A 19,342-nucleotide genomic window follows, 5' to 3' on the forward strand; every position below is an offset into this window, starting at 1 on the left:
TCATTCAGGTTAAACACAGGCTTTAGCGTCAGAACTGAGTTCAAATTCCAGCTCTGCTTCTCACTAGCTTTATGACTTAGGACAAGTTATGTAACTTCTCTGTGCCTCAGTTTCCTCATTTGTTCAATGGAGTAATATATCTATCACATAAGGTTACTGTGAGGATTAACTGTTAAATGCTGATCACAGATGCCTGGCAACCCAAAATATATTAGTTTTGATAATTATCTTTATAATATTGTGCACAAATATGCTAATAATTCTTGAGTAGTGTTAACCTAAAGTCAGATATTCTTTTCTTTCTTCCTGTTTCTGTTTTCTTTCCCCCCCCCGTATTTGTTGTGAAGAACTACAAAGAAAAAAAAAAGAAAGAAAGAAAGAACTAAGAAGAAAATGTATTCCAGCATTTTGGAATACAATTTTGTTCCCCAAAATTAATTTGTTTATTTTATTGATATATAAACAAAATGTTATTTATTTATTCAGCAAACATTTATTAAATACCTGGTAAATATTAGCCACTATGTAAGGCACAGGAATAATAATGAGAATAATGTGTGGTCCCTGCTTTCAAGTTGCTGACAATCTAGGAGACTGACAAGTAAACAGGTGATTACATACACAGTAACAAAGGGTATGACAAGGATACACGTGGAACTATGTGATGGGAGTATGGCTTTTACCAGTTCCTCTTGGATTTACCTCTGCTTCTTTGGCTCCAGAACCAAGGAATTAGTCCTATTTTTGTCTTTAACTGGGTAGTTTAAATCATGAAATTTTAAAAAATTTGTAGAGATGAAAGAAAAACCCCTTGAATTATGGAGGACACTAGAAATAGTACTTTTTTACAGAGCAAGGGCTTCCTACCAGCATAGTCACTTCAAGGGTTTTGAACCTGAAACGTTCTTGGGCATATTTTTTCTTTGCTAGCCACTTTTTTTCTAATTTTTGTTTGTTTGTTTGTTTCTCTTTTCCACTTTATCATCTGGAGACCTGGGTCGTTCCCAATGAAAGAGTGTTTTACAGATTCTAAGGGTGATTTATAGGTAAAGACAGAAAATGATTTTTTTTTAACCTTCAAGTTCCATACCAAAAAAAATGAATATAAGCTTTCATGGAAGTAAATGAAAATACAGATAATTTTAATTCCATTCCATTTTTCAGAATTCTCAATCGTAATCCTTTGACAACAGTTGAAGATTCTTATCTTTTTAAATTGCCAGCATTAAAATATTTGTAAGTATTGCAACAGTTTCATGGCTCATGAAATAATTTCTGCTCTTTTTTGCTTTCGTCAAAGACTGAGTACTTTGGCTGAAATGTCATAATTTAGATTTTAACTGGGTTATTGAAAATAACAGTTATTGGCAAAGAAAAGGATTAAGAAAGAATATATATGGGTAAGACAGCCAGCAGAGAATGAAAACAGTGTTGAAGAACACATATAGTTATGGAAGGTGTAGATGCATGTAGGAATATTATTTATCCCAGAAAGCAAAAAGGAATGGGGTACATTATTTTTTTTAAAGAGTGATCAAAGAGGTAGATGCAATTGAAAATGAGAAGTTCGGATAATAAAAAATGATTCTGCTGTTCAGCACCAAGGTATTCATTTGATGATGCAAATTTAAATTTCTTCAATAAGAGCTCTTTGGAATTATCATCTATGGCAAGTCAGAAGCCAGAATTGAAGTAATCACATGTTAAGTATCTTTTTAAGTGTAGAATTTTTGTCTTTGGGTTTTATATCATGCTTGTTTGGGCTTCTCCTTCAGAGACATGGGAACAACACAAGTGTCACTTACAACCATTGAAAGCATCCTCATGATGACCCTTGAATTGGAAAAACTGTAAGTTGATTTCTCTGACATTTATTTTCACTCAATTGTTTTTTTTAGTGTTCTTTTATTATTTTCTTAAGTCAGATATATTTATAATTTTCATTTAACAAAATTCACTATTTTTAAATGTACAGTGTGATGTGTTTTGACAAACGTATAGTTCTGTAGCCACCACCTCATTTGAGGTAAAGAAAACTTCTGCACTCTCAAAAGACCCCTTATGTCCCTTTCTAGTCAATCCATCCTCCTCCCACTACCACCCCTTGGCAACCACCAATCTGATTTTTGTCTGTATAATGTTGCCTTTTCCAGAATATCTAATAAATGAAATCATGTGGAATGTAGCTTTTTGTTTTTGGCTTTGTTCACTTAGCCAGTCTCTTTGGAAATTCATCTGTTTTGTTGCACCTGTCAGTATTTCATTCCTTTTTATTGCTGAGTAGTATTCTAGTTATGTGGATACACATTTGTTTATGCATTCATTATTTGATGAACATTTGAGTTGTTTCTAGTTTTTTGGCTATTATAAACAAAGCCTCTGAAAACACTCACATGTGTGTGTGAACATATGTTTTCATTTCTTTGGGGTAAAATACATAAGTGTGGGATTGCTTCACTGTATGCTAAGTGCATATTTAAGTTTTTAAGAAACTGCTGAACTTTTTTCTAAAGTGCCTGTGCCATTTTGCTTTCCCACTAGCAGTCTATGAGAGTTGCAGTTTCTCCACTTTGTCACCTGATCATTATATTTGTTTTTTAAAAAAATTTAGCCTTTCTAGTAGGTTATAGTTCCATCTCGTGGTTTGTGCCACATTTTGCATTTCTGTAATAGCTGATGATGTTGAGTGTCTATTCATGTGCAAACATCTTTTTAAATGAAGTGTCTGTTAAAATACATTTTTTAATTGGATATTTATATTGAGTTTTAAGAGTGCTTTATATAAAAAGCAATGGAAAAAGTCCTTTCTCTCAGATGTGTTTAGTAAATATCTTCTCCCAGATTATGACTTATCTTCATTGTATTAAAATGTTTCTGTAGACTAGAAGTTTTAAATGTTTGATGAATTGTAATTTAGCAATTTTTTTCATATTTATTTAATTTATTTATTTGGTTGTACTGGGTCTTAGTTGCAGCAGATGGACTCCTTAGTTGCGGCTAATGGGCTTCTTAGCTGTGGCATGCGAACTCTTAGTTGCAGCATGCATGTGGGATCTAGTTCCCTGACCAGGGATCGAACCCGGGCTCCCTGCTTTGGGAACTTGGAGTCTTAACCACGAGGGAAGTCCCTTAGCAATTTTTCTTGGATGGTTTGTGCTTTTTTGTGTCTTATCTAAGAAATCTTTTTCTGAGACCCCATTGTGTAACCCAAAATCACAAAGATTTTCTCCTATGTTTTCTTCCGGAAGTTGTATAGTTCCATTTAGGTCTATGATTCATTTTGAGTTAATTTTCATATATGTTTTGAGGGAAGGGTCAAGTTTCTTTTTTTTGCCATTTAAAAAAAATTATTTATGTAGAACCATATTGTGATAGTTTATTACACAACTTACTGCACCTTAAATTGTGCCATCCCCCCTCCAGTATGGCAAGCTAATAGAAAGTTTCTGTTATGCCAAGGCTAGGTGAGGGGATTGCATGAGATTAGTATGCGGAAAGAACCCTGCATTTAGCAGTCTGTTCCAACCGTCTTTGTCAGGTCAGCTGACAAATGAGTGTCTTCACCACGCCATCACACATCGGTCACTGCTCTAGCCTCATCTTCTTCAGCCTCCAACAGCATCTGCCACAATTGTGATCCCTCTCTTGTCACCTGGATGTCCTCCTCTCTGGATATTAAAAGTTATTTCCCGGGGCTTCCCTGGTGGCGCAGTGGTTGAGAGTCCACCTGCTGATGCAGGAGACGTGGGTTCGTGCCCCGTTCCGGGAAGATCCCACATGCCGTGGAATGGCTGGGCCCGTGAATCATGGCCGCTGGGCCTGCGCGTCTGGAACCTGTGCTCTGCAACGGGAGAGGCCACAACAGTGAGAGGCCTGTGTACCGCAAAAAAAATAAAAAATCAAAAATAAAAAAATAATTTCCCTATGTAACTACAATACTGTTAACACACAGTATTGAAGAAATTAAATTCCTGCACAATAATATTACCTAATAAAGAGTTGCTGTTCAATTTTCCCCAAGTGTCTCTCTCATATAATATGATGTCTTTTAACATCTTTTTGAGGTATAATTGACATACAGTAATCTGTGTTCACACACACACATACATACACACCATGAAGACATCACCAAAATCAAAATGTTCATCACCTCAGAAAGTTTCTTAATGTTTCTTTGTAATTATTGCTTCCCATCGTTCCTTGCCCTTTCCAATCGCCATGCAACCATTGATGTGCTTTCTGTTTTAATTTTCTAGAATTTTATGTAAATGAAATCATGCAGTGTATACTTTTTTCTAACTGGCTTCTAACTCAGCATGATTATTTTAATCTTCATCCATATTTTTGTATTTATCAGTAATTCATTTCTGTTTGTTGTTGAATATTATTCCATTATACGGATGTACCCCAATTTATCTATTCACCATTAATGGACATGTGAGTTGTTTCAGTCTTTGTCTATCACAGATAAAGTTGCTATGAATATTTGTGTACAAGTCATTGTATGGATGTATACTTCCATTTCTCTTGGGTAAATACCTGCAAGTAGAATGGCTGGATCATTGGTAAGTGTATGTTTAAGTTTTTAAAAAATACCTATTTTCCATAGTGGTTTGATCATTTTACATCTCTTACCAGCAGTGTATGAGAGTTGCATCTCTTCATGTTGCAGCCAACACTTGGTATGCTCAGTATTTTTAATTTTAGATAGTTTAATAGGTTTGTAACTTTTTCTCACTCTAGCATCCCTAATGATTAATCTTGTCAAACATCTTTTCATATGCTTATTTTCCATATGTATATCTTTGAGTCTTTTATCTATATTTTTCTGGAGTTTTGAGAGTTCTTTATATATTCTTGAAATTAGTCCTTTATCCAATGTGTAAGTTGCTAAGTATTTTCTCCCATTCTGGGACTCATCTTTTCATTCTCTCCATAGTGTCTTTTGCAGGGCAGAAATTCTTAATTTTGATGGTGGCTAATTTATCTATTTTTTTCTTTTATGGATTATGTTTTTGGTGTTGTATCTAAGAAATCATGCGTAAGTCAAGGTCATAAAATTTTTCACTTGTTTTGCTCTAGAAGTTTTATGTTTTACATTTAGATCTTTGAACCAATTTCAGTTCATTTCTGTATATGGTTTGGATGGAAGTTCTTTTTTTTTGCACCTGGATATTCAATTGTTCCAGCATCATTTGGTGAAAAGACTATCGTTTCTCCTCTCAAATGCCTTTGAACGTGAAAGTCAGTTGTCCACATCTCTGTACTTCTGAACTTTCTATTCTGTTCCTTTGATTTTTTGTGTGTCTTTACGCTACTATCACAATGTCTTGAAAGAGTAGCTTCATAAGCCTTGAAATCAGTTACTGTTAGTTCTTCAACTTTGTTCTTTTTCAGCGTTGTTTTAGTTATTCTAAATTTTATTTCCATATAAAATTTAGAATTAGCTTGTCTATTTCTATAGAAAAGCCTACTGGGATTTTGATCTATAAATCAATTTGGGGAGAATTGATATCGTATCAATATTGAATCTTCAGATCCATGAATACATTATATCTCTCCATTTATTTAGGTCTTCCTTAATTTCCCCCAGCAATATTTTACAGTTTTCACTGTGCAAGTCTTTTGCATATTTTATCAGATTTATTTTAAGTATTTTATATGTTTGATTCTATTATAAGTAGTATTTTAAAACTTTGATCTCTGATTGTTTGTTGAGATAAATTAATCTTTTTGAATGTTGATCTTGTACCCTGCAAACTTGATAAACTCATTTATTAGTTCCAGTAGCAATTTTGTAGATTCTATCAGGTTTTCTACATAATCATGTTATCTGCAATTAAAGATCATTTTACTTCTCCCTTTCCATTCTGAGTATCTCTTTTTTTTTGTTTCCCTATTGCACTGGCTAGAACCTTCAGTGCAATGTCAAATAGAAGTAATGAGAGCAGACATCCTTGCTTTTGTCGTGATTCTGGAGAGAAAGTACTTTGTCCTTCAGCATTAAATATGATGTTAAGTTTTTTGTAAAAATCATTTATCAAGTTGAGGAAGTCTCCTTCCATTCCTAGTGTACTGAGGGCTGTTATTTTCTTTAATCAGGAATGAATGTTAGATTATTTCATTTTTTTCCTGCATCTATTGCAATGATTATGTGATTTTTCCCTTCTTTTTTTTCTTAATTTGTTTATTTATTTTTGGCTGCTTTGGGTCTTCATTGCTGCACGCAGGCTTTCTCTAGTTGTGGTGAGCAGGGACTAAACTTTGTTGCAGTATGCAGGCTTCTCATTGCGGTGGCTTCTCTTGTTGCAGGGCACAGTCTCTAGGTGAATGAGCTTCACTAGTTGTGGCACATGGGCTCAGTAGTTGTGGCTCACAGGCTCTAGAGCGCAGGTTCATTAGTTGTGGTGCACGGGCTTAGTTGCTCCGTGGCATGTGGGATCTTCCTGGACCAGGGCTGAAACCCATGTCCCCTGCACTGGCAGGTGGATTCTTAACCACTGCCCCACCAGAGAAGTCCTGATTTTTCTTTTTTAGTGTACTAAGTTGGGTAAATTGATTTTCAAATATTAAACCAACCTTCCATTCTTGAGATAAACCCAGTTGGTCATGATGTATCATCTTTTTATACAATACTGGATTTGATATGTTAAAATTTTGTTAAAACTTTTTGCCTCTGTGTTCATGTGAGATATTGGTCTATAGTTTTCTTGTAATGTTATTGTCTATTTTTGATACGGTGAAAGTTGGCCTTATAAATAAGTTGGGAAATATTCCCTTCTCTTCAACTTTCTGGTAGTGTTTGTGTAGAATTGACATTATTTTATTCCTTAAATGTTCAGTAGAATTTATCAGTTAAGCCACCTGGATTTGAAGCTTTCTTTGTTGGAAGGTTTTAAACTGTACGTCCAATTTCTTTAATAGCTGTATTCTTTTTTTTTTTTTTTTTTTTTTGCGGGCCTCTCACTGTAGTGGCCTCTCCCGTTGCAGAGCACAGGCTCCAGACGCGCAGGCTCATCGGCCATGGCTCACGGGCCTAGCCACTGTGTGGCATGTGGAATCTTCACAGACCGGAGCACGAACCCGTGTCCCCTGCATTGGCAGGTGGACTCTCAAACACTGTGCCACCAGGGAAGCCCTAATATTTATATTATTGAATAAACTTTAGTAGTGCTTGTCTTTCAAGGAATTTGTCCATTTCATCTTGAATTTATTGGTTTATTCTATATATTCTCTTATTATCCTTTTAATATCTATAGTATTTTTCTGTTATCCATTTTATTTATTTCTACTTTGATCTTTATTGTGTTCTTTCTTCTCTTACTCTGTGTTTAATTTGCTCTCGTTTTCCCAGATTAAGGTGGAAGTTGAGGAAGCTGAGTACAGATTTAGCAATATCCCACATGTTGACATATTATGTTTTCAGTTTCAGTGAGTTCAAAATAGTTTCTGATTTCCCTTTTGATTTCTTCTTTGACCACAATTTACTCAGAAGTGTGTTGTTTAGTTTCCAAATATTTGGAGCTTTTTCAGATTTGTTAATTTCTAGTTTATTTCCATTGTGTTCAGAGACATATATTGAATGACTAAAATCCTTTTAAAAAATTTTTAAGTATTTCTTTAATTTATTTTTTTGCTGCGTTGGGTCTTTTTTGCTTCGCCGGGGCTTTCTGCAGTTGCAGTGAGCAGGGCCTACTCTTCGTTGCAGTGCACTGGCTTCTCACTGGATGTCTTCTGTTGTTGCAGAGCACAGACTCTAGGTGCATGGGCTTCAGTAATTGTGGCACACAGGCTCTAGAGTGCAGGCTCAGTACTTGTGACGTACAGGTTTAGTTGCTCCATCGCATGTGGGATATTCCCGGAACAGGGATTGAACCCTTGACCCCTGCATTGGAAGGCAGAGTTTTAAACACTGAACAACCAGGGAAGTCCCTATTCCAGTATTCTTAATCTTTTGTGTAGATCCATATTCCAATCTGGTGTCATTTTCCTTCTGCTTGAAAATACTTCTTTTAACATTTCTTAAAGTGCAAGTCTACTAGTAATGAATTCTTTCAGCTTTTGTATGTCTGAGATAGTCTTTATTTTGCTTTTGTTTTGACAGATTTGGGTATACAATTCTAGCTTGATAGAATTCAATTCACTACTTTAAAGATGTTATTTCACTGTGTTCTCATTTACATTGTTTCCAACAAAAATTCTGCTGTCATTGATATCTTTGTTCCTCTGTATGTAGTGTATAGTTTTTTCCTCTGGCTGCTTTTAAATTTTTCTCTTTATTGTTGGTTTTGAGCAATTTGATTATTTTTTGTGCCTTGGTGTAGTTTTGTCCATGTTTTTTATACTTAAATTTCATTGATCTTCTTGACTTTGAGGCTTTATAGTGTTTACCAATTTGGAAAAATTTTGGCTATTATTTCTTCAAATTTTTGCATTTCTCCTCTCCTTCATGGACTCTAAGTACACATGTACTGGGCCACTTGAAGTTGTTGCACAGCTCACTGATGCTCTATTCAGTTTTGTTGTTGTTTAGTTTTGTTACTCTTTTTGTTTCATTTTGGATAGTTTCTATTACTATGCCTTAATGTTCAGTGACCCTTTCTTCTGCAGTGTCTAATCAGCCATCAACCTCGTTCAATATATTTTTAATTTAGACATTGTTTTTAATCGCTAGAAGCTCAATTTTGGTATCTTTTACCTTTTCCATGCCTGTACTTATTTAACATTTTCAGTTTTTAGTCTACGTTTTTTAACATATGAAATACAGTTATAATAACTTTACTTCAGGTATAATAACATTTTAAATGTTCTTTTCTGCCAGTTCTAACATCTGTATAGATTATGGGTTAGTTTTGATTGATTGCCTTTTCTCCTCACTATGGGGCATATTTTCCTACTTCTTTGCATGGTTGGCAATTTTTCATATGATCCTGGATATTGTGAGTTTTAGTTTATTGTGTGCTATATATATTTACATTCCTGTAAAATGCTTGGGATTTGTTTTAGGTGAAATTAAGTTACTCAAAACAATTTTATTCTTTTAGGTCTAGCTTTTAAGATTCGTTGGGTAGGAGTCCAAGTACCCTTTAGTCTGGAGCTCATTATTTGCAACTACTGAGACAAGTCCTTTCTGAGTATCATGAGGTTTTCCAGTCTGACTTGTAAGAACAGGTACTATTCCTACAACCCTGTGTGATATCCAGTTATTCTTATTATTAATCCTTTCATACGGTTCTTTTCCTGGCATCAAGTAATTCCTCACACAAATGTACTGACAAATACTTTGTTGAATTCTCAAGAGATCCCTCTGCATATCTCCAGAGTTCTTTGTCTGTGCACTTCTTTTGTCTCTGATACTCTGCTTTTTGAACTCTAGTTACCTTGGTTTTCCCAGAATCTCAGCTCCATTTCCTCAGTCAGGGTGTCCACCCGTCTCTGCCTGCACTTCTCTTCCCTGTACCATGACCTGGAAACTCTCTCAGAGAAGTAAATTAGGGCAATTATAGGGATCACTTCATTTATTTCCTATCTCCTGGGGATTACTGAACTTTATTGCCTGAGGTCCAGTTTTTTGAAAACTGTTTTTTCATATGTTCTGTCTTATTTTTTCATTGCTTCAGGTGCAAGGTTAAATTGGTCCTTGTTACTTCTTCTTGGCCAGAATCCAATAACATTCCTTAAGTGTGTTTTGCTTTGATACAGGATCCAAATAAGATTAGGCATTGCATGTCTTGTCTTTGTTTCCTTTAATCTACAATATTTCCCTTCTATTTTTGTTCTTGGTCTTTTATGACATTGGCATTCTTGAAGAGTCTAAGCCAGTTGTCTTGTAAATTGCCCCACAATCTGGATTTGTCCGTTTCCTCATTAGATTCAAAGTAAACTTTTGGGGGAAAAATACTATATAGGTGATGTAGTCTTCATACTTCATCACTTCAGGTGTCCCAGTGCTAAGTTTGATCACTTAATTAAGGTGGTATCTTCCATATCTCTCCATTGTAAAGTTATTTTTCCCCTTGGTAATTGAAAAATAATATGTGGCGTGATACTTTGGGGTCACTGAAGATCCTACTTTCAAACAGCTCTTCACCCAGCTGTGCATCAATCATAATCCTTGTCTGAATCGATTATTACATTGTTAGATGCAAAATGACACTTTCAAATTCTGTCATTCCTTTTGCATTTATTAGCTGACATTATTTTATAAAGAAGAGCACCCCCCACTTTCATTTTGAGTATGATTATGAACTCATGTGCTTTTTTTTAATTAACTATATTATAACTTATTATAATGATAATGTTATTCTTTGGAATGTTCCTTTTGTCCAGATTTGGCCAAAGTGACCTCTGTTATTGTTTAACCACACGATGCTGTTTTATTACTAGAATAATTTCTAATATATTACTACTCACAAATAGGAACTGAGAAAGGGATTCCAAAAGGAACGGTCTTATTCAGACTCTTATTAGAAGTCTGAGTTCTTCCTGTGTACTCTCAACCCAAAGTGAGGCTTTCAGGTTGGAAGGAAATACTTTGGATTTAAACTACAGACCAGTGTCACCCAATTCTAATCCCTATTCCCTTTTTTCTAGGCATACTATATGTACTACCATCTTAGTCCTTCTGTTGGGCACCTCTCTCCTCCTCTATATTTATTTACAACAGTCAAGAGCAGCAATTGGCCAACCGGCCCCTATCCAGTTCTACAGTCCACATGCCCCAAGAACTCCTTTTTGCACTGGTCTGTGGTGGCCTTGGCCTACCTCTTCTGCCTACTCAAGTATCTCTTTTACCACGAATTTAATTACCTGTGTTTTCATTTATAGGATCTTACCTAGCCGTATGGCCTGCTGCCTCTGCCAATTTAAAAATATTATTGAGGTTGTCTGTAAGAGTCAAGCTGTGTTCTGACAGTTGATGCCTGACAGACTTCACACGTTGTGGTGAGTCTCCATTGCGGGATAATAAATTTTTAATTTAATATTTTAATTTTAATTTTAATTTTTAATCAATGACGATAAATTTTAAAATTCATGATGTAATTGCATTATTTTAATTCATACATTCAGAGTTCCAGCTCCCTAAGTTTCTAAGAACTACCCCCTTGCTAAAAATCAGATTCTTGTTTACGTTATTAAGCTAATAATAGCTCAGTTACATTGTTAGCTTAATAATGTAACTGACCGCATACATAAAGGAACAAGAGAAACGAATGGATGGGGGAAGGGTGTTGTAGTTTCTTAGGACAGGGCCGAAAGTAAGCTCATCACACGAGATGAATTGTGCCAAAGCACAGCAGGAGAGGGCTGCCGCTCGCTCAGGCAAAACAGCGCCGTCTGTCTTGCTGTGGTAACTTTTATTAAAGCATTATCTAGATTTACACTTTAAGACTTGTTTTCTTAACATTTCAGAAGTGCCAAAGCAGCAACCTATGTTTTTATTAATTATACAAGCAGTAATTGGCTTTTGTGAGCACCTGCCGTGCTTCGTCCTTGAGCGCAAGAACAGCACAAAGTTCCCACCATTATTTTGATTATACTGAAGTAGCACAAGGACATTTCCTTGTGTTCCCACCACTCTGATTATACTGAGGACATCTCATGGATCAGTGCCCAAAGCAGTCAGTGCCTCTTTTGCAGGCACCCGGTTTGCCGGGGGGGCGCTCGAAGCATTCAGAACTGTTCACAACTCTGGCTTATTTGCATGCCCCCGGTTTGCCGGGGGTGCGGCTCAAAGCAATCAGGACTGTTTGCAGTTCTGGCTTATTCGCCAGCCCTCAGTTTGCTGGTGGGGGGTTCATGGGTCATGTCTCCTTTCCATGTCCTCAGTTATCCCGCTACATTTCCCCCTTTTTGTTTTATAATTTTTGTAGCATCAAGGAGAACACGGCAGCATTACTCTCGGTACTAAACTACATGGAATTATTTTGCAGCTTGTGCAGCATCAAGGAAAACACAGCAGCTTGTTGCGATGTTGCATGGCGGGTAGCTATCACTCGTCGTCGAACTACAATTAAACATGATTATTATTATAATGAGCATTAGCAATCCTGCAGTAGAAGCTGTCATGGCTATAATACCCATGACAGCTGCAATCAACATTCCTACAAATCTTTTAGTTCTTTTTAATGCATCAACTAAATATTGCAAAACAGCCATAGGAAGAGATATTTGCCATTTCCTTCCAAGACTGACAGGAAGCCAAAGACCTGTCCGAGCTCCTAAGATATACAGACTTTCAGTAGATATGTTAAAAGATATACTAGAGTTAATACAGAGAGCAATTTTTACACATTATAATACCTTGAGTCTCATTCCATACAGCTGGTCCCTTTAACAATATATAAGGTAATTTCACACAACTACGAGTATACCAAGTAACATCTTTATGAAAAATTAAACTATGATTTTCAGATTTATCAACCATATGTCCTACCCAGGCATTAATCTTTCTCAGAGCTGCCATAAGCTTCCACAAGTCCTTTTGGATAGGATATCCATTAAATGAGGACCAGGAGGAGAAAACCCTCCAGCATGTCATACTATGGTATCATTAATAGTATCGCTATAAATAGTGTTATCTTCTTTATGCCAGTATAAATCCTTCAAACCCTTTTTTCCTCGGGCGGAGCCAAAAGGGCTCCAATCAATGACGCTTCCCCAAGAAGTATTAACAAGAACCTGAGCCATTTCTCCTCGGCATTGAGTCCAATGGACCCAATCAGATAATCGATCCACAAGAGGCACCTGGCATGGAGGCAAATAAGGTGCAGAAACATTTTCATTAAGAGTGAAATTAAAACTTTTAAAACTATAAGCACTCAAAAGATATAACCCATGATATCTGCTTTCATTTTTGACAGCACTTAACCATGCCTGATGATTCATTTTGAGACAATGATCTCCCTTTCCCATACAAATAGGAGGTCCATTAACACCCACAGTGTAATTTTCTATTATCCTTCCTTCTTCTTCTGGCTTCAAAGGGCCTCTATCATCAAAAGGACCAGGCAACCATCCAGACTCATTTACATATACAAGAATTGGGGCATCCCACAAGGTAACCCCCATATTAAGAGGAGGGTTAGGAATATAAGTCCAATAAGTATGGTTAGTACAATTTATCTCATTGGCTGATATGCTTATTACCTGTGCAGACAACATTGCCAATATAGCTACAAAAAGATTGGTGCTAGTGAGGGGTTTACCCTGTGAAATAACAAGATCTTCAGCAGTGCCTGCAAACTTTTTCATTTGCCCCCAAGTCAATTGAGACGCCCTCTTTCTTTGATCCAACGGCACACTGAATGCTCTCTTGTTCAAATCCATCTCCGCACATCCCTTCGTCATTCCCGTCACATCAAGGCTACGCTTAGTTGCCATCCCGAAGCTTTATCTTCTTAGCTGGCACCCAATAGGATTCAGCTCCTTTAGAAACAAAAGCATATCCTCGGCCCCAACGAAGAACCTCGCCAGGTTCCCAAGTGTTAGTATTTTCATTTAATATAAAAACAGGCTGTCTAAGTTCTTGTGTACTTGTTTTTGTCCAATGTCTGTCAGCTGCACTAAGATCATCTTCTCCATGATTTAAAAAATTAAGAGTAAATAAAGCAAGACTTTGTACCTCATCTTCCCCTTTTTGTTTTATAAGCATTTTTTTCAAAGTGTGGTTTTGTCGTTCAATAACCGTTTGTCCCGTACTGTTTCCTGGGATACCTGTAACATGTTGTATATTATGTGTGGCAAAAATGTCTGACATTTTTGAGAATGATATGCAGAAGCATTATCAGTTTTTATGCTGTCGGGAATTCCCATAACAGCAAAAGCTTCTAATAAATGAGTTATTACAGCATCAGCTTTCAGAAGATAATGGAGTTGCCCATGAGAAATGAGAGTAGGTATCTACAGAATTATGAATATATTTTAACTTTCTAAAACCACGATATTGAGTTACATCCATTTGTCAGATAGTATTAGCAGATAAGCCTTAAGGGTTAACTCCAATATTCAAATAAGGTTGATTAATAGCAGCACATTGCAGGCATGTACGGAGAATAGTTTTTGTTTGTTTCCATGTAAGATTAAATTTATTTTTTAATCCTCTGGCATTAGTATGATATCTGTGATGTTCTGCTGTAGCTAATTGTATAGTACTCACTAAAGTATCAATAAAATCATTTCCGTCTACCAATGGACCGGGTAAATGAGTATGAGCACGAATATGAGTAATATAAAGTGGTGTAGTACGTAGTCTAATTATATGTTGTATTTGTAAAAATAAAGAATGTAGTTCTGATCCATTATCTGGGATAAAAGCGGTTTTAATATTTTTAACTGTAAATTTCATATATTGAGAATCTGTAATTATATTAAGAGCAATTGGATAATCTTGTAACAATAGTATTATAGCAAATAGTTCTGTTTTTTGAATTGAAACATATGGAGATTGTAACACCTTATGATCATGACTGTTAGCATATCCTGTTTTTCCCGTTTTATTGGTATCAGTAAAAAAAGTTGGTCCTATAACAGGATCTAATTGAACTATTTTTTTCAAAATCCAATTAGTCTTTTTCAAAAACTGTAAACGTTTATCAGAAGGATAATGATTATGTATTTTACCTATATAATGAGCACAGGCAATTTGTCAGTTATCCTCTAGTTGAAAGAGTTTGTATTTTTTTGTTTGAAAAAGGGACTATAAGTTTATGTGGGTCCTGACCACATAGTTGCCTTAATCGTAACCTACCTTTAATAATAATATCAGCTATTTTTTGTACATGAGATTGCAATTTCTTTTGAGCTTTATGAGCTAAAAATATCCATTTTATGAGATTATCTTGTTGTTGTAGTAAACCAGTAGGAGAATGAGGAGTATGAAATACAATAAGTCGTAAATGATCCAGAGACTCAATCCGATCCAATTGTGCATCATGTATATGTTTTTCTATCCATTTAAGTTCTTGTTCAGCCTGGGGAGAAAGTTTACGGTAACTATTTAATGTTGGATCGCCCTCTAAGGTGTGAAATAAATTTTTTAACTTATAAGTAGGAATTCCTACTAGGAATTCCTAGGACGTAACCAATTAATATCTCCTAATAATTTTTGAAAATTATTTAATGTTACAAGAGACTCTCATCTAATTTGTACTTTTTGAGGAATAATCTGAGTATTGGTTACAATTTGTCCAAGATATTGTCAGGGAGCACATTTTTGAATTTTTTCAGGAGCTATCTGTAAACCCCATTCTTTAAATTTTAACTCTGCTTGATGTAACATCTGCTGTAATGTTTGTTGATGAGGATGAGCAAATAAAATGTTATCCATATAATGAAGAATACATGCCTCAGGATACATGTGACGGAATTTCTCCAGAGGCTGATTAACAAAAAATTGGCATATAGTTGGACTATTTAACATCCCCTGAGGGAGAACTTTCCATTGAAATCTTTGAGCTGGATGTTCTTGATTTAAGGCTGGTACAGTAAATGCAAATCTTTCACAATCTTGAGATTTTAATGGTATAGTAAAAAAACAGTCTTTTAAATCTATAATTATAAGTTCCCAATTGCGAGGGAGCATTGCAGCAGATGGAATTCTAGATTGCAATGCCCTCATAGGTTGAATAATCTCATTAATTTTTTGTAAATCTGTCAACATTCTCCATTTACCTGATTTTTTCTTAATTATAAAAACAGGTGAATTCCAAGGGCTAGTGGATATTTTAATATGTCCTGCTATTAATTGTTTTTGTATTAATTGGTGTAATGCTTGTAATTTTTCTTGAGTTAAGGGCCACTGCTCTGTCCATATAGGGTTATCTTTCAACCATTTTAATGGTAATGCAAATTTTTGAGCAGTGGCCCCTACACTAAATTTGGATATCCAAGCCCAGTGTAATCTTTCCCCATTTTAGTTACATATTGGGGTTCAGTAGCATTTAATTGCAAATAATCATATTCCTTATTTGATATCATTTGCATTGTTTCAGGGGAAATTGTTGGTATGGAGACAGAGGTTCCCCATTGTTGTAGTATATCTCTTCTCCATAAATTAATTCCAATATTGGCCACATATGGTTGCAACACAGCTTTTTGTCCTTCCGGGCCTTTACATCCCAACAATTCCTTACTGCGCCAAATCATATGCAATGTTCCTATTCCTGTAAAAGCAACTTCCACCTTTTCTAAAGGCCAATATGAAGGCCATTCAGACTGTTTTATTATAGACACATCAGCTCCCGTATCAACAAGGCCCGTAAATTTTACATTATTGTTAAAAGTAATCGTTAATTGAGGACGTTGGTCACTGAGAAAGGATTGCCAAAAAACATTTTTTCCCGTGCTGCCGAACCCCCCTGTACGCTTTACGGGGGCGGCTGCTTGTTTTACATATGGTAACAATAACAATTGAGCAATTCTTTGTCCCTTATTAAATTCTATAGATTTTGAAACAGAAATCATAATAGAAATTTCTCCATTATAATCATCAATAACTCCAGTATGAACTGTTACACCCTGCAGAGTCAAACTACTTCGTCCTAATAATAGTCCCACAGTTCCTGCAGGTATAGGGCCATAAACTCCTGTAGCTAATTTGTGTACTCCTCCTGCTGGCGTAAGGATACAATCTCGAGGAGCAATTAAGTCAACGGCAGCACTGCCGCTGGTAGCATGCATGAGATCAGTAACTAAGAGCCGAGGTTGAGACTGTCCTGTAATGTCTGATAAAAGCTGGCATTGCTTACTGGATACTGTTGAGAGTTTACTGTCACTTTTCCCGTATTGTTGTTGTGGCCCCGGGTTGGGCCTAGCTTTCCGTTTCCCGAGACATTATCTCGTGGAGGCAAAAGATTTCCTAACTTATTCCTTTTTGAACGGCATTTATTAGCCCAGTGTCGTCCTTTACCACATTGGCGACACATACCAGGTAGCTGCTCATTCTTAGCCTGTTTTGATATCTGGCCTTGCCCTTTTCGACAATCTCACATCACATGTCCATACTTTCCACTATTGTAACATTTAATACGATTATCTTTCAACCCTTCATTTATGGCAGCTGCAAGTAAATTGGCCTGATAAGTAGGAGATCCAATATCATGGCAAGCCTTTATATACTCCTCAACTGGAGCGTTTACAGCCCGTAAAGGCCGCAATGCCTTCTGGCATTCAGAATTTGTATTCTCAAAAGCCAAAGATTGTAATAATAAATCTTGCATGTCTATTTGTGCTACAGCTCTTTGAATGGCTGCACGCAGTCTAGACAAGAAATCAGTGTAAGGCTCACCAGGCCCTTGCATTAACTTAGTAAAAGATTGTGCTGTTTTTCCAGGGGGTTCCACTCGTAACCATGCTCGTAAACAACACATACGTATTTGAATGATTCGTAAATCATCAAATTGAGTTTGAGCTTGTAGATTACTAAATGCATCTGCTCCTATTAATTCATCTAAAAGTGGCCCTGGAGGATTGCGGACCGCATTAGTCCTTGCCTTGGTTTCAGTTTCCTCTCTCCACCAAGTTTTAAACTGCATATATTGTCCATGTTCAAGAACAGTTTTGGCAATCGCTTCCCAATCATGAGGAATTAACATGTTTTCAGTAGCATACCCAGACAAAAGTCCTTGAACATAATTAGAATGCATCCCATACGCATTAATGGCTTATTTTAACATTTAAAAAATTTTTATATCATGATGGTTATAATCAACATTTACATATCCATTCGGAAATTGATCATTAGCAGGCATAGCTTGTCTAACAATAGGGAAAGCAAAAAATGATTTAGAATATTGCTTTTCTTGTTTATTCATCTCTTCTTCCAACAATATTCTATTAGATTCAGGTTTTAGAGGAAAGCGAAACGACGAGAGGCTCCAACAGGATAAGCTGCTAATTCTAAAGGAGGAGCCGAAGGAATAGTAGGACATGGCTCCTGATATGAAGGAGTAGTAGTATTGCTTTTATTTTCTCCCAGTTTAGTCATCAAATTTTTTAACTTTGAAAGTATGTCAGAAATCTCATTCTGTTGAGAAAGTGGCATTTCATTTTGTTTGCTAACCTGCTTCCGATCTTTATTACCATCATAAAAAGCCCCTTCATCACTGGAATCCGAAAAATTCTCTCTTGTCTCAGACACAAGGGGAGGAGGGGGCGGAGGAAGGTCCTCTATAGGAGACTCACGAAACAAAGTACGAAAAGCAGCAGAATGATGGGGAGCAGAATTCGGACGCTGAAGAGGCGCCCCATTGTCACTTTTCGTTTCAGATTGTAATGGTTTCAGGGCAAGGGAAATTAATTTACAAAGAGACCAAACACGGACAGATATAGGGTCTCCATGCTGATGAGCTCTTAAGGCTCGCATAACCTGTTTCCAAACTTTTAAATTTAACTGGTTGTGACCAGTAGGTTGAAACCAGTAACAATGTTTATGTACCAGTGCAAACAATTCATCAAAAGATTCCTGTTTCACTTTTACTCCTGAAATCCATGATAACTGTTTCAGGAGTTTACTATATTGGAATTCTACTGAATGGGAATTCCCCATTACAGTTACTCTACTGTTGCCGAAGGTTTCGCTTACTCTGAGCGGACCAATTTCCCCTTCGGTGCCGCGATCACGCGATTACTTACTTACCTTCAGGTCCCTGTTCGGGCGCCAAATGTTGTAGTTTCTTAGGACAGGGCCAAAAGTAAGCTCATCACACGAGATGAATTGTGCCAAAGCACAGCAGGAGAGGGCTGCCGCTCGCTCAGGCAAAACAGCGCCGTCTGTCTTGCTGTGGTAACTTTTATTAAAGCATTATCTATGTTTACATTTTAAGACTTGTTTTCTTAACATTCCAGAAATGCCAAAGCAGCAACATATGCTTTTATTGATTATACAAGCAATAATTGGCTTTCGTGAGCACCTGCCGTGCTTCGTCCTTGAGCGCAAGAACAGCACAAAGTTCCCACCATTATTTTGATTATACTGAAGTAGCACAAGGACATTTCCTTGCGTTCCCACCACTCTGATTATACTGAGGACATCTCATGGATCAGTGCCCAAAGCACTCAATGCTTCTTTTGCAGGCACCCGGTTTGCCGGGGGGTGCTCGAAGCATCCAGAACTGTTCACAACTCTGGCTTATTTGCATGCCCCCGGTTTGCCGAGGGGGTGGGGGTGGGGCTCAAAGCAATCAGGACTGTTTGCAGTTCTGGCTTATTCGCCAGCCCTCAGTTTGCTGGCGGAGGGGCTCATGGGTCACGTCTCCTTTCCATGTCCTCAGTTATCCCACTACAGAAGAGAATTAACATTAATGGCCTCATATCCTATGCTGTGCTCTCTGCAAATGAGAAC

The 19,342-nt window shown here is 36.7% G+C and overlaps 1 protein-coding gene across 6 annotated transcripts in view; it reads left to right on the top strand.

The window, feature by feature from the left end:
- The window catches only part of LOC307181508 (leucine-rich repeat-containing protein 37B-like), a 131,678-nt gene that overhangs the window by 89,472 nt on the left and 22,864 nt on the right, over window positions 1-19,342 (top strand). For 5 of the 6 annotated variants that reach the window (XM_079946638.1, XM_079946639.1, XM_079946637.1 and 2 more), the window contains 2 exons: window positions 1,165-1,236; window positions 1,776-1,850. In XM_079946638.1, the coding sequence (XP_079802764.1) occupies window positions 1,165-1,236; window positions 1,776-1,850 (147 nt within the window). The remainder of the gene's footprint in view (window positions 1-1,164; window positions 1,237-1,775; window positions 1,851-19,342) is intronic. The other variant, XM_079946641.1, reaches the window with a different exon arrangement.

The sequence above is a fragment of the Stenella coeruleoalba genome (genome assembly GCF_951394435.1).
Source record: "Stenella coeruleoalba genome assembly, contig: scaffold_46, whole genome shotgun sequence".
Taxonomy (NCBI): Eukaryota; Metazoa; Chordata; class Mammalia; order Artiodactyla; family Delphinidae; genus Stenella; species Stenella coeruleoalba.